At 41.6% G+C, this 24898-nt stretch overlaps 1 protein-coding gene across 1 annotated transcript; it reads left to right on the top strand.

Moving 5' to 3' along the window:
• Positions 1-2787: 2787 nt before the first annotated feature.
• cd7al (cd7 antigen-like) lies at positions 2788-24676 on the top strand. Its single transcript, XM_061729356.1, has 5 exons — positions 2788-2874; positions 6495-6866; positions 15015-15380; positions 20062-20171; positions 22492-24676. The coding sequence occupies exons 1-5, from the start codon at positions 2802-2804 to the stop codon at positions 22690-22692; spliced, it is 1122 nt and encodes a 373-aa protein (XP_061585340.1). The 5' UTR covers positions 2788-2801; the 3' UTR covers positions 22693-24676.
• Positions 24677-24898: the final 222 nt, after the last annotated feature.

Consider the following 24898-nt stretch of genomic DNA (forward strand, 5'->3'; position numbering starts at 1 on the left):
CTCCATTCCTTCCTTCCTTCTTTTCTCCATTCCTTCTTTTCTCCTTTTCTCCCTTCCTTCCTTCCTCCTTTCTTTTCTCCCTTCCTTCCTTCTTTTCTCCATTCCTTCCTTCTTTCCTCCCTTCTTTCCTTCCTCCTTCCTTGACCTGAAGACAGTACAAGGGTTAAGTAAAATGTTAAGATGTTTATATGCATGAATGTAATTTTAGTACTTGTGGTTATCAGTATAGAGTATATTTAAAATGGAATCGGCCTGTATTTATAAACTAAAGTCCGGGTCCCGTATTGAGCTGAAAGGGGACGCACTTTGTCCCGTATTACTGAGAGAGTGAAAGAATAGTCCTAAAATGCCAATGGAAAATGGGATTGAGCTGTTGAGTTCATAAGTTATTTCTTTCTGTTTTACTCCAACTGTAGCTGCAGTCATGGCCTTTGAGGCACAAATATGTTCAAGTTTTCTACAGACTTTCCGTTTGCACTAAAAATGTGCACTATTACAGAATGGATGTTCTGCTTTCTTTCTATTTTATATTTATACAATTTTAAGTTAAGCAGGACAGGTTTCAGTTTAAAAAAGCGAATTATTTTATTCAGTTCATTTTATTTTGTATTAGTGAATAGCTGGATAATTTGTTTTCCATGTGTTCATGGCATTCAAAACTATGCATCTAATTCAATTCCGGATAGTTAAAAAAATCGTTTCATTCACAAAACAAGGGGCTAAAGAAATTCACCAGGCTGGAAAGTTGAAGGCGATCGTGTCGGCCGGCCAATGAGGAGTCCCTTATTTATTTATCAGGGAGTTGGCAACTCTAGTCCCCACTGAACTGGCGTCAGCCGTGTTTTTAGGGTCAGAAGTGTTTATTTATCTTCTGTTTGGACTGCAGGGATTTAAGTTCTCCAGTCGTAAATGTACGTCACATAGATGAAGCTTGTCAAACTTGCAAAGGTTGAGGATGAACGCGTTTTATCGACTTGTTTCCTGTGAACCTCCTTTTGGGTTCGGCGGGTTCGTGCTCGTGTTCTGCTTCACCGAACCGCAGGTCCGTTTTAAAGGGCCTGAGGTCGTCAGATATTAACGATAAACGCCAAGTTCGGTTGTCTTGATAAGAAACTGTATGAAGCCCAAAATAAAGACGTGTGTATCTAGCAGATATAACCCGTGATGTGACTGTAAATACTACGTTTAACTCTGATAAAGGCTCTGCCTGGATATTTACAGTAGTGAAACCTGCACGAGTGGTTATTCAGGCATGAAGACGGGAACAGAAACTTCAGCCTTGCGTTGCGTGCGGCGAAGGTTTTCCTCTGCCGGTATCACAACTTCATTTGTTGGTTTTGTTTGTCTGTAGCTCGTCCTTGTGAGTTTTTCAGCCTTAAAACTGAGTTGAGGCTCGTAAGAACCTGATGGTCTAGAAGTGTTCTGGGTGACATAATCGCTTTTATTTTGTAATGAAGTGATAAAGTCGTGCTCTTTAGTTTTTTTAATAAATCAGAATATTTGAGATGTAGACTTTAAGTCTTCTTGCCGCCTGTTATGACTTCAACAGGGTAAGTAATCGACAGGACTTTTGTTTTTAATGAGGCACCAGATTCTCTTGTTGTGATGCTGAGGTGAAAGTTTTAAAGGGATGGAGGTAACACGGTGAATAAAATTGTTTTTATTCCCCCTAAAAAAAAAGTGATTTATTTTTATTTATGTTGGGGGTTTTTTTTTTTTTTTTTTTTTTTTTGGCCTGATATTAAAAATGAACTTTCACCCAGAAATGAAATGAATGCAAACTGTCCTGTAAAGACTTTTTTATTTTTAAACTTTTTTGTTTCAAATCAAAGTCTAACTTGAAAATGTCACATTAAAATGCTTCTGAATTAAAAGCACCTGCATCATTTTGCTGACTGTTTGTGGTTCATGAAAGAATTAAAAATTAGGTGAAATCCACCTCTTACCGACATGTTCAGCGGGACAACAGCACCCCCTGGTGGCGGGACGAGGGAACCGCAGGGGTCATTTTCAGCGGGGAGCAACGTTTAGCAGCTTCAGTAGACCAAAAAGTGTTAAATTACAAAAGTTAAATAAAAATGTCAGATATTAACTTGTGTCCGAGGGTTAAAATAGACAATTAGGGTTAATTAAAGGGTTAAACAGACATTTGTGGCTGAGTGTTGAAGGAAATCCTGCTGAATTGCTGCAAGACAAAAATAAATTGATTAAAATATAATCAAAAAAATAAAAGGTCTTTTTTATTTTTGTGAAACAGGATAAATAAAATCTTAACTGCAGCACTTAAAGATATAGGCACCCTAAACGGCTTTTAAAACCACCAGACAAACCCGAGCCTGTGGTTTCATGAGTGTGAACAAAAGAGCAGTTTTGAAACTCAGGTTTTGAGTTTTATGTTCAGATTACACTCTTTAGTCAGCAGGAACAGAACCGTCTGACATCTTCCCATCCCTCTAATAAATAAGTTTTTGTTTTAGTTTGTTTCTGCCCTCATAAAGATGTGAAACTTAATGCAAACTAGAAAGCTTGTTAATGAATTTAGCAGAAGTTACAGACCTGGATGTGTCGGAACCGGATGGTTTTCTCTTCCTCACTTCTGTGGTTTAATTTATTTATTTAAATGTTTATTGTGGAGTTTGCTGTGAAGCAGCTGATCAGACCCATGTGTTAGTGTCTTCCTCCCCCTGAACAGCCCTGAGGGCTGGAGGTGGAGCCTGCTGGGGTTCCTCTCGGCTTCTTCTGCAGTTACCTAAACTTTTGACGCTCATTTCTGAGCCGCCGTGTTTTTCATCACCGCCTTCATGATGGCTGGGATGCAGAACCCGGCTCTCCTCTGCGCCCTGGGCATCCTGCTCATCCTGCAGACTGAGTCTGGTGAGTCTGGGGCAGCTGCTATTTTATTATGTATTATTATTATTAATAATGCTTTTTAAAAAGAAAATAATGTGGGCATTTCTAGAGTTATTCGGTTATTTGAATACAGAATTGGGAAACAACACCTTAAATTAAAGAAAAGTTATGACTTGGATTAAATCAGTTTGTTTGGTCTGGAAATATCTAAAAAAAAAAAGACTGGTGTGAAACAGACTTTTGACTCTTAAATGTGGTTAAATCCTCCTGCAGCAGTTTTGTGTACCTGCTTTTTTTGCACTTTTTTTTCTTTCGCACTACTTTTATTTCCATTGCAATGTACTGCATATACTGTCTATATTTCGTAATTATATATATTTTTTTACTGTTTACTTTTTTACCCCTTCCCTGCATGTGTGTGTTGAGTGTACTGCTGCTGAACAAAGTGAGTTTCCCCATTGAGGGAGAAATAAAGGATTATTTTATCTTATCTTACACTGTAAAAAAAAAAAAAATCCAAAAAATGTCCCCAAAAACTTTCATCTGTGGTTGCAAGAATAATTCAGTATAAAATACAGTGAACATGTAAAGTTTTACTGACCAAACAGTAATTACAACAGGACTAAATTGTAAAATAAGATAAGATAATCCTTTATTTCTTCCTCAGTGGGGAAATTCACTTTGTTCAGTAGCAGTACACTAAACACACACATGCAGGGAAAGGGTAAAAAATATACAAATACGAAATATAAACAGTATATATACATTGGAATGAAAAATAAAAAGTAGTGCAGAACGAGAAAGAAAGAAAAACAGTGCAAAAAAAGCAGGTAAGATGTGTATGAGGTAGACTATAAAAATAGATTAGATTATCCTTTATTTCTCCCTCAATGGGGAAACTCACTTTGTTCAGCAGCAATACACTTAACACATGCAGGGGAGGGGTAAAAAAAGTAAAAAATATATAATTACGAAATATAGACAGTATATACATTGGAATGAAAATAAAAGTAGTGCGGAAAAAAAAACTGCAAAAAGAGCAGGTAGGATTGTCCCATAATTTTGTACACATTTAAAGTGATTTTTTTTTTTTTTTTTTTAAAGGGTTATTTTTTTAATAAAACACTAATACCAAGTAAATTTGACTTACTTTTTCTGATAAGTGATCCTAATAATGCTGTAATAATAGTTTAATAAATAAAGCAACACGTGTTGCGGATTATAGAAGCGGAGGTCGCGGGTTCGATCCCCGGTCGGGACTGAAACCCCCGCCTGTTTCCTGTGATGTTTATTTCCTCCAGCACCGACTGCAGGAGCAGATACGGGTTTATTTCCTCCAGCACCGACTGCAGGAGCAGATACGGGTTTATTTCCTCCAGCACCGACTGCAGGAGCAGATACGGGTTTATTTCCTCCAGCAACTCCCGGCGGACACTAATAACCATGCTAATAACGTGATGGTGGTTTTCTGGGGTTTCCTGTCACCAGTTCCCGGACGAGCAGAGTCTCAAACCACAAACTGGGCGACTTTCAACACTGTTGAGCAAAACTCGTTTCTGGGTTTTTTGTTTTTACAGAAGGGGTTTTGGTTCTGGATCAGGTCTGAACACAGACCTGGTACCGTTTACTGTTCACACTCTACACAGCGGACTGTTACTGAGTCCTGTTACCTGCAAAAATATTATAAATCCTTCGTCCCCACAGCAATAAGACTGTTTAAATCCTCCTGAACTCAGTCACACACACACACACACACACACACACACACACACTCATCACACATTTCACCTCTACCACAACTGGACTTTATGTTATTTTGCACTTTATATGCTACTTTGCACTTAGTTTTAACCTTTTATTTCATGTTTATTTTAATATTAATGTGCTTTTATTGTCTGAGTGGAAGTGTGGTTGTTTTTTATTTATTGATGAGCTGCTGGACAGTTGAATTTCCCTTCGGGGATGAATAAAGATCTATCTATCTATCTATCTATCTATCTATCTATCTATCTATCTGAAACCAGGATGGTATGTAACCGCACATTTTATGAACTTGATAAAACACGGATTTGAAACCTGTTGGTTTGCTTTCAAATTATTTTTCCTCTCTTTAAAGATAGTTATGTAAAAACGTTATGTTTATTTTGTGTTTAATTGCTCGGGGATCATGTTCTGGGTCTCTGGAAAGCGCTATATTTAAATAAAATTGAATTGAATTAAAGCATTTCCCCCGTTTTTTTAAAGAAAAATATTAATTTGGGTCATTTCAGAATCAGAAAAACTGAAATGTATCTGTGATTGGACTCTTGAGAAGTTAAAAAGCTTAAAAACACCACACAGTTCATGACAATAAAAACATTTGCAGTTGTCAGTTACCGATACATTATTTTGTCCCTATTTATAATTTGAAGAGATGAAGAGGTACACACCTGTATCATGTCGCAACTTAAAGAAAAGTCTCTTGGCGCCATGGCCGAAACCGAACAGGAAGTCGGCCATTTTGAATTAATCGTGTAATTTTGGCGCAATTTATGCCATTTCTTCATCCGCTTCTTTGCCCGAACCGTAACGTGCACCCAGATGTGTTATACATCAAAATGTGCGTCTCCGTCCTGCGACGATGGGCATTACTTTTCTCAGTCAAAAGCGTTACCGTGGCGACGATAGATGCCAAAAAGCGCGCCCCCCCTTCATCTGATTGGTCCATATTTGATACTTCCTACTTTCTGCCAGAATTTTTGAATGGTTTTACATAAAGAGTCGTGAGTGGTGTCATCGGACTTAGTTTTGAGTCCTTGACCTTTATTGGTGAAAATTGCACTCGCGAGGGCCCGTTCATCGCTGCTTGCAGCTTTAATTTATATTTAATATTTTAAAAATTCGTGGAAATGAACCCTGGTATTACAATCCATAATATTGATACATTTCTTCTTTTTTTTGCCTTGTTTTTTTTGTCTTGGGGGGTGGGCTGTAATAATAAACATATTTTGCATCACTTTATATGAAATGTACATATTTTTTTCATGCTTTTTTGTCCAAAATTGTTGGGAAATTTGATTAATTCACTGACTTGAAAAAAAAAGGTATATTATACTTGCTTAAGATATGTTTAGATATTTATGTAGTATATATTATATGTTGAGAGGGATAGTTGAAATTATGTAATGCATGTTATATTTATTGGGTATGTAGCACATATATATTTATAGGGATATTTATGTAGTTTATATAGTGTATATTTATATAGATTTATATAATAGTTGTATTTTCTAGATATTGATATAACATTTATGTAATATTTATACTTATATGGATAATTATGTAATAATAGGCATGTTTACGTAGTATTTATATAGATTATATTTATATGGATATTGTGTAGATATAATAATAGCAATAATGTAAATCCATAGAGTTATAAAGGGGTAGGAACTAGAAAAAAGTGTAAACTTCTTCCTACTCCTTTTTTTCGAACATATTTGAATATGAAGATGTAAATGTTTATCTTTTTATTATTATTTTTACTTTCATTTTATATGCATGTTCGAAATAAAAATTCAAATTAATTCATTAATTTGATTGATGAATCAAATCAGTTAATTTATTGTTTCTTTAAACCTTAACTACCAAGTGTTTCCGTCCAGTTCACGGTGAGGTCCAGGCCCCGGAGGGGACCCAGGTCCGGTTCCTGGAGCGGGCCCAGGGCCAGTCCGTGGTGTTCCCCTGCCGCGTCCCGCCGCGCAGCCCGCCCACCGTGGGCTTCTCCCTGCAGCGCGGCTGGCTGCGGCCCGGCCAGATCATCTTCAAGTACACCGGCAGCGACTTCACCGCCACCGGGGACTCCAGCCGCTTCCAGGTCCGCGGGGACCCGCAGGAGCACGCGGTCAACGTGACCGTGACCGGGCTCGGCCCCGCGGACACGGACCGATACTTCTGCGAGTTTGTGTGGGAGAAGCAGGACTCCGAGGACCAGAGGATAAAAGCAGAGACCGAGTTCTTCCTCCTCGTCCACCCTGGTAGGTTTGTTCCTCCTCTTTGAAGACATGTTTAAAACAAACTAAACTTTTAATTTAGCACTTTGAACCCTTGGGCTGTCCTTGGGTCAAGGGAGGGTGAAGGGAGAAAGGAAGGAAGGAAGGAAGAAAGGAGAAAAGAAGGAAGGAAGTAGGAAAGGGAGTAAGGAAAGGAGAAAAGATGGAAGGGAGGAAAGAAGGGAGAAAAGGAAGGAAGGGAGAAAGGAGAAAATAAAGAAAGAAGGAAGGAAGTAGGAAAGGGAGAAAAGATGGAAGGGAGGAAAGATGGAAGGAAGGGAGAAAGGAGAAAAGAAGGAAGGAAGTAGGAAAGGGAGTAAGGAAGGGAGAAAAGATGGAAGGGAGGAAATATGGAAGGAAGGAAGAAAGGAGAAAAGAAGGAAGGAAGTAGGAAAGGGAGTAAGGAAGGGAGAAAAGATGGAAGGGAGGAAAGAAGGGAGAAAAGATGGAAGGAAGTAGGAAAGGGAGTAAGGAAGGGAGAAAAGAAAGAAGGAAGGAAGTAGGAAAGGGAGTATAGAAGGGAGAAAAGATGGAAGGAAGTAGGAAAGGGAGTATAGAAGGGAGAAAAGATGGAAGGAAGGGAGAAAGAAGGAAGGAAGTAGGAAAGGGAGTAAGGAAGGGAGAAAAGATGGAAGGAAGTAGGAAAGGGAGTAAGGAAGGGAGAAAGGAGAAAATAAGGAAAGAAGGAAGGAAGTAGGAAAGGGAGTAAGGAAGGGAGAAAGGAGAAAATAAGGAAAGAAGGAAGGAAGTAGGAAAGGGAGTAAGGAAGGGAGAAAAGATGGAAGGAAGGGAGAAAGAAGGAAGGAAGTAGGAAAGGAAGTAAGGAAGGGAGAAAAGATGGAAGGAAGGGAGAAAGGAGAAAAGAAGGAAGTAGGAAAGGGAGTAAGGAAGGGAGAAAAGATGGAAGGAAGGGAGAAAGGAAGAAGGAAGGAAGTGGGAAAGGGAGTAAGGAAGGGAGAACAGATGGAAGGAAGAGAGAAAGGAGAAAAGAAGGAAGGAAGTAGGAAAGGGAGTAAGGAAGGGAGAAAAGATGGAAGGGAGGAAAGAAGGGAGAAAAGATGGAAGGAAGGGAGAAAGGAGAAAAGTAGGAAAGGGAGTAAGGAAGGGAGAAAAGATGGAAGGAAGGGAGAAAGGAGAAAAGAAGGAAGGAAGTAGGAAAGGGAGTAAGGAAGGGAGAAAAGATGGAAGGGAGGGAAAAAGGAAGGAAATAATGGAGAAAAGGAAAGAAAGAAGGGAGGGAAGAAGGAAGGAATGGAGAAAATAAGGAAAGAAGGAAGGAAAAGCAAAGAAGGTAATAAAGGAACGAATGACGAAAGGGAGGTTGGAAGAAAAAGGAGTAAAGGAGGAAAAGAGGAAAGGAAGAAGGAAGGAGAGAGCATGGCAGGAGGAAAGAAGGATAGAAGAATTGGGTCATTTTGACCCAAAGACAGCACAAGGGTTAAAACGGGGCCACGTGTGTCAGAGGACCAAATTACCGTATTTATGCACTATAAGGCGCACTAAAAATCCTTAATATTCCTCAAAAATCGTCAGTGCGCCCCATACTCCGGGGCGCTTTATGTATGAATCTTGTTGTTTACTGATCTCAGACCCGTTTTATGTGGTACACTGAACTCAAAAACCTGTAAAAATGTTTTAGTGACTTTGCGCTTGATTGATGGTCCGACCCTTCAGACACTAGTAATGTTCGATACCACCGATTTCCTTTCCAATCCAATATTGAGTAAAGTTCAGGCTGGTATCGGCGATACAGATTCGATACCGATACATAGTTTAAATACACCTAACGCGTGCAATTCACTGCTGACTAACATCCTGCAGCTGCTTCTTGATTTAATGTTTGTGGGACTTAAGCTGAGCGACCGTTGATTGGTCGAGTTTTCTTCTTCTGTCATCTTTAATGACGGTGGATGTTCCTGTTGGTGCATTAGTGCCACCAACTGTTCGGACATGGAATTGCATCGACCTCTAGTCCCGGTTCCAGATTTGTGCAAAACCCAAATATCGCAAAGAAAAACCTAAAATGGAAACGCCACTGATTAAAAAAAAAAAAGCCAAATATTTTTCACAAGGTGGATGTTTATTGTAAAACTCTCTGGCAGCGCTGGATGTGACGTAGCCGTTCAGTCTAGTTTCCATCTGTTTTGGGCCTCATAAATAGGACGTAGCTGTGCTGTAACATTACATAAGAGCGTCACCTCTGAATAATCCTTTCAGTGATCATCCTTTGTTGACTATTATCGCTACATCGTTAGCGGCAATCGCAAGAATTTGTCAAAGGCTAAAGATGTTTTTTTTTTAGATCTTTTTCATTGTTTTGAAGAGAAGTCTTGGGGAGTTAGGGAGATACAAGGTGACAGCCGGGAGAGTTAGGAGAATGAAAAGAAAAGCGGTTCAATGGAAACACTGGTCCCACGGAGCAGTACCTTTATTGCAAATTTTACTTTTCTTTTGCGAAAAACTGAAACGGAAACATGTCTTGTAGGCAGATTTTCGTTCTCACACCAAGGCCAGATCACCCATACGCCTTTTTCATTGAACCGGTTCCAGGGCTGGTTTTGGTTCTGGTTCTGGGCCAGTGCTGAGTTTGGAACAAGGATTTCTGTTTTCACTGACAAAGAACTGGTAGCACCAACTCTTTGCTGGATTAGAGGAAAGAACCGCTTGCATAAGCGGACGGGCCCATTTTCAAATAAGCGTTGTGCACTGAAACCTGTCTGATGATAAAGATGTCGGATCTGCCGTTTTCTGAAACCAATGAAGCAGCAACTGTACAATCACAAGGTTGTCCATATTTGTTGTTGCTTAAATTTTCATGCAAACGCAGCGACATAACTGACGTTTGCAGTGACGTAATGACGTGGCTCCGCTTTACACCCGAGTTGTGGAAAAGCAAACCGGTTCTCAGCTGGTTCACAAGTTGAACGAGTTGTGAACCAGAACCAGCCCTCGAACCGGTTTGAATTCAATTCAATTTTATTTGTATAGCGTCTAATACAACATATGTTGTCTCTAGACGCTTTCCAGAGACCCAGAACATAAACCCCCGAGCAATTATTACATAAACAATGGCAGGTAAAAACTCCCCTAGTGCGAGAAAAGCCTTAAGCCAAACAGTGGCAAGGCCAGCACGCAGCTCCTGAAGCTCCGGCCTGCAAACATGCACAAAAGAGAAAAAAGGGGGGGCCAGCACAAGAAACTACAGGAACGATGGAATAAATGATAGCTATGAGATACTTAGAATAAATAAAAATGGAAATGGAGAAGAGAGGTGTCGGTGCCCCCCTGCAGCATAAGCCTATAGCAGCATATCTACCGCAAGGCTATATTTGAGACTATTATAGTCTTGTTCTATAGCTGCAACTATGACTACTGACTCTAACACACTAGAGTTTACACTACCTAGAGATTTACCAACACCAGCTAGAGGTTTACTAAACACTAACTATAGGCTTTACTAAACAGAAAGGTTTTAAGTTTGGTTTTAAAGGTAGAGGTGGTGTCAGCCTCCTTAACCCAGATTGGAAGTTGGTTCCATAGTAATGGTGCCTGATAGCAGAACGCCCGCCCTCCAAATCTACATTTAGATACTCTAGGAACTACGAGTAAACCTGCACTCTGAGAACAGAGAGTTCTGCCAGGAACATAAGGCACTATCAGGTCTTGCAAATATTGCGGAGTTAACCCGTTTTGGGCTTTATACGCAAGTAATAAAATTTAAATTTGAGTCTGAATTTTACGGGTAGCCAATGGAGCGACGCTAAAATCATCTACCCCTTTTCCTTTGGTGGAAAAGGAAAAGGGTTAGATGGAGACGCACCATTGCGTTATTTATCGTGTTAAATGAAGAAAAACCATGAAGACTGACGGCTTGTTTGTCATAATTCTTCAGCTGCTGGTGTGAATCCAACTGCTCACGGGTGCTCTGTCCTCTGCTTCATTGCCTCTCTGTCTCTCTCTGTTTCTCTTTCTCTGTCTGTTGTTTTTTTCTTTCCACAAGAAAACGTGCACTAGGCTGCATTTGAAACACGATAAAATCTCCTGACACAAAGAAACCAGACGAATCGGCTCGTGGCTTCGCTCAGACCTGCTCGCCGACACGTAGCCCACCGTCTGCAAAACAACCTGCCGTGAGTCAGCTGTCGCCCATCAGGTCAAAGGTCAGAGCTGAGCGATGCAGTTTTACTCAGATATTTACACGTCTCACCGAGCACTGAATCACACGTCAACGCTGCCGCCATTTTGGATGTGGCAAAAAGTGGAGCGACAGGAGAAGATGCCTCATTCATGTTCTGAGAGGAATTGTACCGACCGCCTCATATCAGAAACTAAATCCAGACTGGGTCTGAGGATGGGTTTCTTCTGGGGGGGGGGCACATTCAAGAAACAGTTTGTAATTGACAATCAGCATTTTGTGTTGATGTCACAAGTCGTGTCTGTTTTCAAAGTTAAAAAGCTTTTTTTATACTAAATGAGAGTTACCGTATTTTCGCGACCATTAGGCGCATATAAACGTCTTCTTTTTTTTTTTCAAAATGTGCCGCGCGCCCAATGACGCAATGCGCACAATGTGTGTTGTCGGGGGCTCTCACCAACGACAGAGCCCGCCAGCCGAGCTGCCGCTCGGTCGGGCGGTTCCTCCGGCCTTCCGGCCCGCCCCCGCGGCGCCGCTCCCCCGGGAACTCGTCTCCCTCGCGGGAGCGCTTTGAGAAACACCGTGCGTTCCGGAGGAACCGCCGCCTGAGCGGCAGCCACGGGCAGGGAGGTCGGCCTGCCCGGCGGGGGTTCCGTGGCTAGGGTTGCCAACTTTCGGAAATAGAAATAAGGGACACCCGATTTCAGCAGTGCAGGAGCCAAAAAAAAGCCCCAAAACTTTTAAATAAATAAATAAAAATTTATTTATTTTATATGAAAAAACAAAATGCTTTTTTAAAGTTTAAAGTGCTTTAATAGCATTAAACTTGCATGACTGTACATAGACAACTATATAGCAACTGAAATAGCCTCCTATGCTTTGTATGTCCACATCAGCCAAGATGTATAATATAGATACAGGTGAAGAATAGTTAAATAAAAGTTAATTTATTTCAATAATTCAACTAGAATATGGTGTAAAAGTTAATTTATTTCAATAATTCAACTAGAATATGGTGTAAAAGTTAATTTATTTCAATAATTCAACTAGAATATGGTGTAAAAGTTAATTTATCTCAATAATTCAACTAGAATATGGTGTAAAAGTTAATTTATTTCAATAATTCAACTAGAATATGGTGTAAAAGTTAATTTATTTCAATAATTCAAGTAGAATATGGTGTAAAAGTTAATTTATTTCAATAATTCAACTAGAATCTGGTGTAAAAGTTAATTTATTTCAATAATTCAACTAGAATATGGTGTAAAAGTTAACTTATTTCAATAATTCAACTAGAAAATAGTGTAAAAGTTAATTTATTTCAATAATTCAACTATAATATACAGAGCGCAGCAGGTCCTGTTGTCCCGCCACAAAGATTTTGCTGGCCTTAATGTTTCCTGTGGTTTATTTTGTTCAGTATTTTTAAATTTAGTGTTGATGAGTGTGTGACAGACTTGTGTATGGGCCGTTAATGAAAATACGGGACAAATCGCGTCCCGTATTAGTTCAATACGGGACGCAACATTTTTTTCTCAAATAAAGGACAATTCCGTATTTTACGGGACGGGTGGCAACCCTATCCGTGGCGGGACACCTGGAGCGGACGGGGAGACTCGTTACCGAGAAGGAGATGCGGCTCCTGGGAGAGCTGCACCGCGGAGGCGGGCCGGAAGGCCGGAGGAACCGCCTGACCGAGCGGCAGCCGACGATTCCCTGTGGGCTCGGAGGTCGGCTGCTGCTCGGTCGGCGGGCTCCGTCGTTTACTGTTGATGGATTGTAGATGCGTGGGCTGACGTGTCTGCTGGGCTGGACGGTTGGACTAGACTGTTATTCGAGCTTTCGCAAAAGCCGGTGTTGTGCCGGATTCAGCCCCCCTGCCGTGAAATGCCCCCCCTCGTCATACTTTCCCACAATCACAGTCACAGATAACAAAAATCGGGTAAATGGTTATTGATGTCATTAATTAATGGCATCATTTCCAAGGGGCCGCACGGCACGGAGTCTGACTCGGCTGCTCAGCATGGCAGAGAGCTGCGCGCTCGGCTCGTGCCCGTCGCAGCGCTGAGCAGTTCTCCCGGTCTCAGCCCGACGGGATCCGGATGAAGCCCGACGGGCCGAGTCCTGACAACTGTTGCATATTTGATTAAGCGGAGCTGTTTAATGCAGAAACGGAGCATGAAGACTTCGATCGGTTTGATTAATGCAATAACGATTGTAATAACTTAAATAAAGTACAATAAAACGAAGTTTTGCTCCCGCTCTATTTTTAAATATGCACACTTGTATGCTTGTGTGTGTGTGTGTGTGTGTGTGTGTTGTAAGGCGCCTTTTCGTTCGGTGTGCCGTATGTGTGTTTTAAATACAGAAATGACACACATAACTTAGGCTGCGCCTTTCCACACGGCGCACTGTATGGTCGCCAAAATACAGTAATTAGATCACATACAGGAATTACATGGAATGAGAGAGGAAGAACAGGTAAAACAAAAACGATAATCATATTTCATAAAATAATGAATAGAAATGTCTTTGGTGCTTGTTTGATTTCCAAATATATTTGTGTGTGAATGGATCAATGATGGACATTATCTTAAAATACCTTTTGTAAAACACTTTATAAAGTTTGCTCCATTTCAATGCATTAATATAAATTTGCCACATCCAATATGGCCGACGCGTTGACGTATCGCAGCGATGGGCCAAACAGCTCGACGAGGCGTCTGTCTTTATACGTCTATGGTTGCATTAAGACTGGGATACACTTGCAGTTCAGACCGCGTACGCGTCATGGCCACCACGCGTATCCTGCGTTCATTTGACGCGTCGACGTGCACGTTCTCAAAAAGACACCAGCTGGTCCCGGTCATTAACCAGAAGCCACAAGTGATGACGCAGAGGTCGCTGGTGCCGTTTCCTTTGCCGAGATTGCAACCAAAGCAATGTTATAATCTCCTCTTCATCCAATATTGTCATGTTAATTTGTTCGTTGTTCTAATCTGCTACTGCTACTACCTCTACTACTAAATATTTACCGTATGTTCTGGACTATAAGCCGCACCTACATATAAGCCGCATCTGCTCTATTTTTTTTTTAAATTATAAAAAAAAGATACACAAGCCCCACCTGCTCTATTTAAAAAAAAAAAGATATGCAAGCCGATATTTATGATTTTTTATGATAGATATTTATGTTGTTAGATTAGATATTTCTGTTGTTAGATTAGATATTTACTACATGTACAGAAGGATTTTGAACTGTAAATGATGTACATGTTTGTACCTAAATAGATCCTTTCCTAACAGTGTCTTTTAACACGGCAGCAACTTTGCTGATTAAAACGGGACAAGAGAAAATAACCAGTATTTATTTATCTATTTATCTGTTCGAAATCTGCTTCTACTTCTATCTGCTAAAGAAGAAGTAGCGTATTCTTCTTTGCATTTATTTTGTCTTAGTTTTGATTCTAATTCCGGTTAAAGCGCCCCGCGCGGAAGAAAAATCCACAGAATAGCCGCACCTTTGTATAAGCCGCACAGTTGAAAACCTATGAAAAAAGTAGCGGCTTATAGTCCAGAAAATACGGTAATCACTTTTCCAACTGTTGCTCTGCTTACTGCCCCCTATCGGTCACCGCCGGTATGACGTGCTCTCCTCGCGTACTACGTGAGCGACGTTGCAGTTGGTGGTGCACGCTAACGGACACGAATGCAAGCTCAGATAGCAAGTATATTGTGCTAATCTGCTCAGACGCCGTCCAGCTCGTGAGCCGACGCCGCTTCACGCAGTCGCGTTCAGGTGCACGTCAGGAAATGTTACGAAACGCGATCCAAAAGATGTCAATCTGTTGCAATTTGGGCTTTTTCTTGAGATTATGTGGAACTGCAAATTTTTGGTGAATTTAAGGCGCTGAGTGAATCAATTCTATTTAAGTAAAACTGGTGTCCTTGACGGTTGCGTTGGTTTTGACGGTTGCGTTGGTTTTGTCCCCCCGGAGACGCGGCCGGGCCCCTGGAGCTGGAGCTGGTGCGGCCCTGCGCCGGCGGCTCCGTGGTGCTGCCCTGCTCGGCCCCGGCCGGCGAGAGCGCGTCGGTGGAGGGCGTGGTCCTGAAGAGGCAGCGGGGCCGGGCCCCCGTGGAGGTGGTGTACCACTCCCAGGGCGGCTCCTCCCCGTCCCGGTTCCCCGCCCACAGGGTCCAGCTGTCTTCGGTTCCCGGCCCCCGCGGCTTCACCTACAACCTGACGCTGACGCGGCTGCAGCCGGAGGACGCGGCGCTGTACAGCTGCCAGCTCCTGCTGGCCGGCAGGAACGACGACGGCGGCGCCGGCCTGGGCCGCCGGGCGCTGGTGGTGTCTGTGCAAGGTGGGTGGATCCCCAGCTGGGAGGGGGGGCGTCCTGTATAGAGGGAACGCACATGACGTCACAGATGCGACTTCACAGCGGGTTACGCCAACTGAGTGTCAGAAAGACTGAGCGGCAGAAAGACTGAGCGGCAGCGTAAACTTTCAGTTTGAATAACTTGAAAACATCTAAAATGGGAAAGAGCTGTTGTGTGATCGACTGTACTCGTAGATTAAGCAAAAAATAAGAGTTATCATTTTACAGACTGCCGAAAAACAACCTTAAGAGAGACAAATGGATCGCTGCAATTCAACTGGATTCCAGACACCGAAACGTGGATTTGTGGTTCCCATTTTGTATCAGGTAATGTTGGATTTTTGGGTAGCTAACGTTAAACGGTCAAATCATAAAGTTCGGTGTCCTCATCACTTTAATTTCACCAACTAATCCTGCCTTGAAGAACAAGCGTCAAGACTTTTGTATGCCTTCAAGCTTTGCTTCGTGTATTTCCCCAGCGTAATTAAGTACCTCTATTGAGATGAAAAGAGGCGCACTTTGTCCCGTATTACTGTGAGAGTCAAAAAAAATTGTCATAAAATGCCAATGGAAAATGGCGTTGAGCTGTTTTACTACAACTGTACCTGCAGTCATGGCCTTTGAGGCACAAATATGTTTACAAGTTTTCTACAGACTTTCTGTTTGCACTTTTGTTATTGCACTAAAAATGTGCACTAGTACAGAATGGATGTTCTGCTTTCTTTCTATTTTTTTATATAGAGGGTCTGCATTGACGTCACTTCTCCACTGGACCAGCCCCCCTTACTCGCACTGAGTGGCAAAAACAGCTGCAACTAGTGGAGAAGACGGGATAACAGCCGATTATCGGCTTAAATTAGCGTCAGTTGGCCTTGACAGTGACCCGTACAGTTACCAAGAACCAGTGGTCCATGGACATTAATATTTGGTACAGTTACCAAGAACCAGTGGTCCATGGACATTAATATTTGGTACAGTTACCAAGAACCAGTGGTCCATGGACATTAATATTTGGTACAGTTACCCCAAGAACCAGTGGTTCATGGACATTAATATTTGGTACAGTTACCAAGAACCAGTGGTCCATGGACATTAATATTTGGTACAGTTACCAAGAACCAGTGGTCCATGGACATTAATATTTGGTACAGTTACCCCAAGAACCAGTGGTCCATGGACATTAATATTTGGTACAGTTACCAAGAACCAGTGGTCCATGGACATTAATATTTGGTACAGTTACCCCAAGAACCAGTGGTTCATGGACATTAATATTTGGTACAGTTACCAAGAACCAGTGGTCCATGGACATTAATATTTGGTACAGTTACCAAGAACCAGTGGTCCATGGACATTAATATTTGGTACAGTTACCAAGAACCAGTGGTCCATGGACATTAATATTTGGCCACGAATCCAGTTTCCTGATATTTATATGTACTTAATTTCTACACCGGGGAAATACACGAAGCAAAGCTTGAAGACATACAAAAGTCTTGACGCTTGGTCCGACTTCAAGGCAGGATTTGTTGTAGAAATTAAAGTGATGAGGACACCGAACTTTATGATTTGACCGTTTAACGTTAGCTACCCAAAAATCCAACATTACCTGATACAAAATGGGAACCACAAATCCACGTTTTGGTGCCTGGAATCCAGTTGTTTCTATGAATTGCAGCGATCCATTTGTCTCTCTTAAGCTTATTTTTGGGCAGTCTGTAAAACAATAACTGCTAAATCTATGAGTACAGTCGATCGCACAACAGCTCTTTCCCATTTTAGATGTTTTCCAGTTGCTCAAACTGAAAGTTTACGCTGCCACTCAGTCTTTCTGACACTCAGTCTTTCTGACACTCAGTGGGCGTAACCCGCTGTGAAGTCGCATCTGTGACGTCATGCGCATTCCCTCTATACATTTATACAATTTTACGCTAAGCAGGACTTATTTTATTCAGCTCATTTTGTTATTTTGTATTAAAGTGAATTGCTGGATAATAATTTGTTTTCCATGTGTTCATGGCATTCAAAAATATAAATTCAATTCAGGTTCGAGTCAAATAGTTAAAAAATCGTTTCACTCACAAAAAAAGGGGCTAAAAAAATTCACCACGACAGGAAGGGTGAAGGATATTGGGTTGATGAGTTGACCCTTATTTTTTTTTTAGGGAGTTGGCAACCTTAGGGGGGGTTTGAAAGAAAATGCCATGAACTTGTTCTTCTTGATCGGTGTCTCTTGTGGTCTCGTCGTCTCCCGCGGCGACGCGTCAGCATCCTCTCCGGCTGCCACCTCGTCGCCTCACTTCTCAGAAAACGCCCCAGTTACACGTCACGCTTGCAAAGGTCGTTTTCTTCCCTCTCTTCTTTTGTTCTTCACCGGTTCCCTGAACCTTCGCTCGGTTGCTGCAACTTTTCTGACAAACATCAACGCTGGAGCGTCTGGTTCAAACACACGATGCAGCCGAGGAGAGAAAAGCTCTTTCTTCAGTTGCGAAACAGACGCGTTCCCCTTTCTGGCCTTTCTGGCGCAGACCTGATAATGTCGACCACAACGAGATGAAACCAGGTCGGGTTTCGTAACTCGAGTGTGGGAGCAACTAGTTAATTAGTGTGTTGAAACTTATTTTTAAGTCCGATGAACTCTGCAGCTGCTGGTGTCGGTGTCGGTCTGGTGGATGTTTGTCATCAGGAGAACGTAGAGAACCTTTTCTGTAAAGAACCATTCCACCCAGTTTGACAAACTTTATTAATAATAACAAATGTACTGTAAGTGTAGATACAGTAGTTTCACTGTATGAGTCAAATACGATAAAAAAATAAGAATAAATAATGAATAAAAAACGTAAAACTGAAATAAATAAACAAATCCAAGTCACATTTAACCTTCAGTTACTTCCACCACCTCAACCCCCCACAAAAAACCTCAAAGCAGGTCTGAAATCAGCACTAAACCTGCACACATGCCTCTTACAGCTGCACACGTCTCTATTTCCTGATGCAAAGTCATCAATGAGGTCAAAAACTTCTTAACAACATAAACTGATATAACTATAGCCAATATGTTACACAGGACTGTCTCAGAAAATTAGAATATTGTGATAAAGTTCTTTATTTTCTGTAATGCAAAAATGTCATACATTCTGGATTCATTACAAATCAACTGAAATATTGCAAGCCTTTTATTATTTTAATATTGCTGATCATGGCTTACAGTTTAAGAAAACTCAAATATCCTATCTCAAAAAATTTGAATATTCTGGGAATCTTAATCTTAAACTGTTTTACTTCAACAACAGACCCACCTTCAAGTGAAGCACGAGTTTCCTCGTGGTTTGCCTTTCTTTAATCTCTTGCTAACTCCTGATTCGTGATGTCTCTTGGACGACATGTTGAAGTCTCACCTTCTGCAGCTCTAAAGGGCTGTGATTGGTCAGAGTGCCGTCAATCATCAGTCAGATTAGAGTCTCTTTTCTCTCCTCCGCCTCACGGTAGCGCATGTGAACAATATCCATTGGTGGGGGTGGTGGTGGTAATAGTAGTTGTAGTAAATGACAGTGGTAGTAGTGGTAGTATGTAGTAGCAATATTAGTAATATTAGTAATAGTAGTAATAGTAGTCGTAAATGACAGTAGTAGTAGTAGTATGTATTAGCAGTAGTAGTAATACATTACATACAATACATACATAATACACATTATCTTCGTCTGTCACTTTTAAAAACTCACTATTTTAGACTTGCGTTTAACTGACTGTATTATTTGTCTGTTTTTATTATCTCTCAATTGTGTCTTATCTTAATATTGTACTAATTGTTTGTTTCCTGTTTTTAATTGCATGTAATTTACATCGACATTAAAAGCAACAAGACATAATTGTACAGTAAATAGCAAATAAAATGAAATAAAAGTATAAGAAAAGGTAAAATAATAATAATATAAGCACAGGTTGCTAATTTAAGAGTACGCTTAAATAACGAATAAATGAAATAAAATGATAAGAAAATAAGTAAAAGTAGTACTATTAGTAATAGTAGTAATAGTAATAATACTAGTAGTAGCAGTAGTAGTAAATGACAGTGGTGGTAGTAAATGCTAGTACTAGTTCTAGACAGTACTAGTAGTGGTGGTAGTAGTAGTACTAGTGGTAAGTCGTGTTTCTCAGCTGGTGCTCGGGACCCACAAGTGGCCACGGCTCCGTTTCCACTGGTTACCACGGTGACAGTGGTAATAAATGACAGTAGTAGCAGGAACCAGTAAAGTTCTCAGGTCAGGCCTCGTGTTCTTTCTACTGCAGTCGTGGTACAGTTTAGTTTTTCATCATTCTGGAGCCGTTACTTTATTTCACGTTTGTGCATGAATGCTGTCCAACCTGAGCTTGTCATTAAGGGTGATCAGCTATTTCTGATGCGTCTATCTCACACTTGAGCAAACCACCGCCGATAACATCGCGAGCGGCCCATAGTCGATCTAATGTGCGTTTCTAACGGTTATCTCTCCATCTCGCAGCTCGTCCTCGAACAATAACTGCTGCCAGTCTCAAAATAACTCAGCAGAGAAACGGGGAAGGAAGTGTGTGGTTTCTGCCTCTTGTTCTGAGCACCCCAGGGTGCCCACGCCATCCCTTCTTCTTCTTCTCTTGTTTCTTCACCGTTCTCCCGTATACCTTGCAGGCGGCTGCTCCGGCGGCTCCAGCTACCCGACGCTGCTGTACGTCCTGTCGGCGGCCGTGGCCGTCCTGCTGCTGCTGCTGGCGCTGCTGGGCCTGCGGCTGCTGCGGAGGGTGAGTCTCCTCAGGGTGGGGGTGATGGGTGATGGGCAGTACTGGAGTTGAGGGGGGATGAGGGGGGATGGCATCCCCCCCTGAAATAAAAACGGTCAAAATCATCCCCCCTGTAAAACTGCCATCCCCCCTTTCCATCCCTTATGTCATTCCATCAATGAATGTGGTTTTACTGCTATTTCAACATTTAGAGTCATCACCAGAAAAATAACACCAGAAAAATAACTTATTTGACAATTTTCACCTGTTTCAAGTAAATTTTCACCTGAAATAAGTAGGAAAATCTGCCAGTGGGACAAGATTTATCTTCTCATTACAAGCAAAAAAATCTTGTTCCACTGGCAGATTTTTCTACTTATTTCAAGTGAAAATCTACTTGAAACAGGTGAAAATTGTTGTTTTTTCCAGTGATGAGTCTTGTTTTAAGTGTAATGAATTTTTTTTTACTAAAATGAGACATTTTAAATAGAAATAAGACAAATATTCTTGTTAAGATTGTGAGTTTTTGCAGTGATCCATTTTACTTATCCTGTGAAGGACAGAGTCATATTGATAAGTTCAGAAAACTGTTTTTTATTGTTGTGTTTTGATGTATTTGATGTAAGCCCAGTGGATGGTCACTGCTATTATTTGTAATATATTATATTATTTGTAATCAGCACAAATTATCTGTCCCCATATGATAAAATCCACCACCCCCCCTGATTTTCTTTCACAACTGGAGTACTGCTGATGGGGGTGATGGGGGTGATGGGGGTGATGGGTGGGGGGGGAGGATGAGGGGGATGTAGCGGATGTGTCACTACAAACGCCACCTGCTCCCTGAGAGCGTGCTCGACTAGTTCCTCTGCTGCGCCGCAAAACCACACGGGTTTCACTGTTTGGTCCTTCGTTGTCAACATGTTTATCTCAACAAGTAAAAAAAAACCTGAGTTGGTTTTAAAAATGTGGTATTTTTTAATTCTTGATGATTTGTGACACATTTCTCTTCCTCTGTTTACTGGTTTTAGTTTTGTTTTGAGGAGAGATTCTCTCAAAAGGCAGCAGCGGGGTGGGGGGGAGGAGTGACAAACTTTGATTTTAACACAGGAAGTGGAAAAACTTTGTTAGTAACTGGTCGCTCTGCTCTGTCTCTCGAAGTAGTAGTCAATTCAGGCAGGCCAGCACGCAACTCCCGAAGCTCCGGCCTGCAAACATGCACAAAAGAGAAAAAAGGGGGGCCAGCACAAGAAACTACAGGAGCGATGGACAAAAATGATAGCTATGAGATACTTATAATAAATAAAAATGGTAATGGAGAAGAGAGGCAGGGAAAAGGAGAGGAGAAGAAGGGTGAGAGGCACCGCCCAGCGGATCATGTCGGTCCCCCCTGCAGCATAAGCCTATAGCAGCATATCTACCGTGAACCTATATTTGAGACTAACTATTATAGTCTTGTTCTATAGCTGCAACTATGACTACTGACTCTAACACACTAGAGTTTACACTACCTAGAGATTTACCAACACCAGCTAGAGGTTTACTAAACACTAACTATAGGCTTTACTAAACAGAAAGGTTTTAAGTTTAGTTTTAAAGGTGGAGGTGGTGTCAGCCTCCTTAACCCAGATTGGAAGTTGGTTCCAAAGTAATGGTGCCTGATAGCAGAACGCCCGCCCTCCAAATCTACATTTAGATACTCTAGGAACTACGAGTAAACCTGCACTCCGAGAATGGAGAGCTCTGCCAGGAACATAAGGCACTATCAGGTCTTGTAAATACTGCAGAGCTAAGCCGTTTTGGGCTTTATATGCAAGTAATAAAATTTTAAATTGAATTCTGAATTTTACAGGTAGCCAATGGAGTGACGCTAACACTGGAGAGACGTGGTCTCTCCTGCTGATTCCTGTCAGCACTCGTGCTGCTGCATTCTGGATCAGCTGGAGCCTATTCAGCAAATTACTTGGACATCCTGCTAACAACACATTACAGTAATCTAGTCTTGAAGATACAAACGCATGAACTAGTTTTTCTGCATCACTCTGCGAGAAGATTTTCCTAATCTTTGCAATATTACGGAGATGGAAAAATGCTATTTTACAAACCTGATTAACATATGGTTTAAACGACAAATCCTGATCGAAAACAACACCAAGGTTTCTCACAGTTGCACTGGAAGCCATCGCAACACCATCTAATCCCTTCCTAAGATGCTCTGGACCAAGAATGATAACATGATAAATGACACTAGTAGTAGTAGTAAATGACAGTAGTAGTAGTGGGTAGTGGTAGTAGTGTAAAAGCTCCGTTAGTAACCGGTCTCTCTGCTCTGTCTTGCCAGGGGAAACCGCAGGCCGGCTCCAAGCCGGCGGCCCCGATCTACGAGGAGATGGTCGGGGTCAAGGGCCGGAAGCTTCCGTCCCACCTGGCCGACGACGCTGACGCCTCCGAGTACAAGAACTACCAGCTGAGGAAGTCGTGTCCCGGGAACCACTACGAGAGTCCCAGCGGGGCCCTGGGCCCCCGGAGCGACCCGCTATGAGCCCCGGCACCCGCCGCGCTCATTAGACTCCCTCTGTTTCTCACTGCTGGACGGAGACGAGCCGGTTGATGAGCTGCTGGACTGAAGGAGAAGTAAACGCTTTTCATCACGAAGGGCAGAAACACCAACGTGCCCAAAAGTAGCTCGGGGACGACGAGGACCAGAAGGTTTGGGACGGCAAACACCAAGGAGACGCAGAATTAAAAAGTGTCACTTTTCTCTGGGGTCTGAGCAGACTCTCTCTGGGGGTCTGCATAGACCAGGGGTCTGCAACCCGCGGCTCTAGAGCCGCATGCGGCTCTTTAGCGCCGCCCTGGAGCTTTTTCAGAAATGTTTGACCTTTTTTTCTTTTTTTTCCTCTTTTTTCATTTTTTTTTCTTTCTTCTTTTTTTCTTCCTTTTTAATCTCGACATTTTGACTTTTTTCTCGAAGTGCATAATGAAAAAAAATCTTCCCCCAGTAATAACTAATATAGAAACATGCAGCATGTGTTGTTTTCATTCTAAGGCTTATACAAGACTTTTCATTTTTTGCGGCTCCAGACATATTTGTTTTTTGTGTTTTTGGTCCAATATGGCTCTTTCAACATTTTGGGTTGCCGACCCCTGGCATAGACTCGTCTGCGCAGACTCTCTGGGGATCTTTTCAGACTATCTGGAGGTCTGCGCAGCGATCTGGGGGTAAATGACATGTAAATGGGGGGAATGTCTGTCTGGGAGTCTGCACTGACTCTCTGGATGTCTGCGCAGACTTTCTTTGGGGTCTGCACAGACGCTCTGGGGGTCTGTGTAGAGTCTGGATGTCTGCGCAGACCCCACTTTTTGTTGCTCTAAAACCCAAAGCTCCATTTAAAGGAGGCGCTGCAGAAGGGGGTGGAGTCACGTGTCTGACTCCACCCCCTAAAAGCAGCCACCATGAACAAATCTCCAAAGACGTGGCTGTAAAAGGGATTTTCTCTGTGATGTTTAGACTGAAACATGTACAGGTGTTTTATCGGGACGTTAAATCGATCCTGATAATCATCCTTTAACAGCTCCTGCAGTATTTAGCTGAGCGGTGTGGAGGTTACCTCTCTCTCAGGGCACTTGTCTTTCGCTCCGTCTCCTCATGTTCTCTTCTTCACTTCTTTTAGTTCCCTCTGCGATGATGTTTGATGTTTGTAAACTCTCCCTCTTCAAGCCGTCGCATCTGATGTACATATTACTATGAAGCGAGTCCAGAGTCACTCTGGGTGCTTTTTGCTGACATTAAACCTTTTTAAAGAGCTTTAATCCAACACTTTTAAGGGAACATAAAATGTCTCCTTGTCGCACAAACCTTTCCCCGGTTGAAAACCATGTCATCATCCCGTCCGCACATCTGTATCTTCACTCAGCTTCACGTCATCAAACTGGCTTAAAAAAGCTGAACCACTAAAACTTCAAAAAACAGTCTTTATCATTTTAATGGAACATCTTTTTTGCCCCTTAATCATTTTTTGCCATATTATACTATAGAAAAACGATGTGTGCATTACAACAAAATATCTTATTGACATTCAGAGCGTGTTAAAAATTCAAAACGGTTCCATCGATGTGATTTTTGTTTTTGATATGATTATTTTTTATTATTTGTTGCTTCCTGACTTTGATTTGCAAACATAAATCTGCTCCCCGTCCGCGGGACTTCTTCATTTGTCTTTCTAAAGTCGTTTCTGCACTGAGCCCCTCCAGACGTTTATTTTTGTGTATTTATATAATTTTATTTTCACTTTTGTTTCTCCTGAAATTGTTTCACAACCTTTTGTTCCTTAAAAAAAAAAAAAAAAAAGTCATTTTGTTTTCACACTTGTCTGAATCTGCACTGTTTGACATTAAATACGTGATGTAACCTCATTGTTTTGGTCGGAAAACAAAAGGCAGCTTTACTGTAAACTTCTTTTCTGCATTGTTGATCATTACTTACATTTTTTTTTTATTGCATTAAATGTATGTTTTCAAACTTACTTCCTCTTCATGACTTTCCTTTTTAACTTCCACATTTGTTCCCATCAATAAGCGTTAATGGTTAGAGGAAGAGGTTTTATTTTACTTTAGAAAAACATTAAAACGTTCAAACTGGCAACGGATATGAGGATATGGTGGTGAATTTTAATTTTTATGTCACATCGGGTAAAATTGCATGTATCTATGTTAACATGTGTTAGCGTTGCTTTAGGCTAATTGGC

This window comes from Cololabis saira, chromosome 1, assembly GCF_033807715.1.
Source record: "Cololabis saira isolate AMF1-May2022 chromosome 1, fColSai1.1, whole genome shotgun sequence".
NCBI lineage: Eukaryota > Metazoa > Chordata > Actinopteri > Beloniformes > Belonidae > Cololabis > Cololabis saira.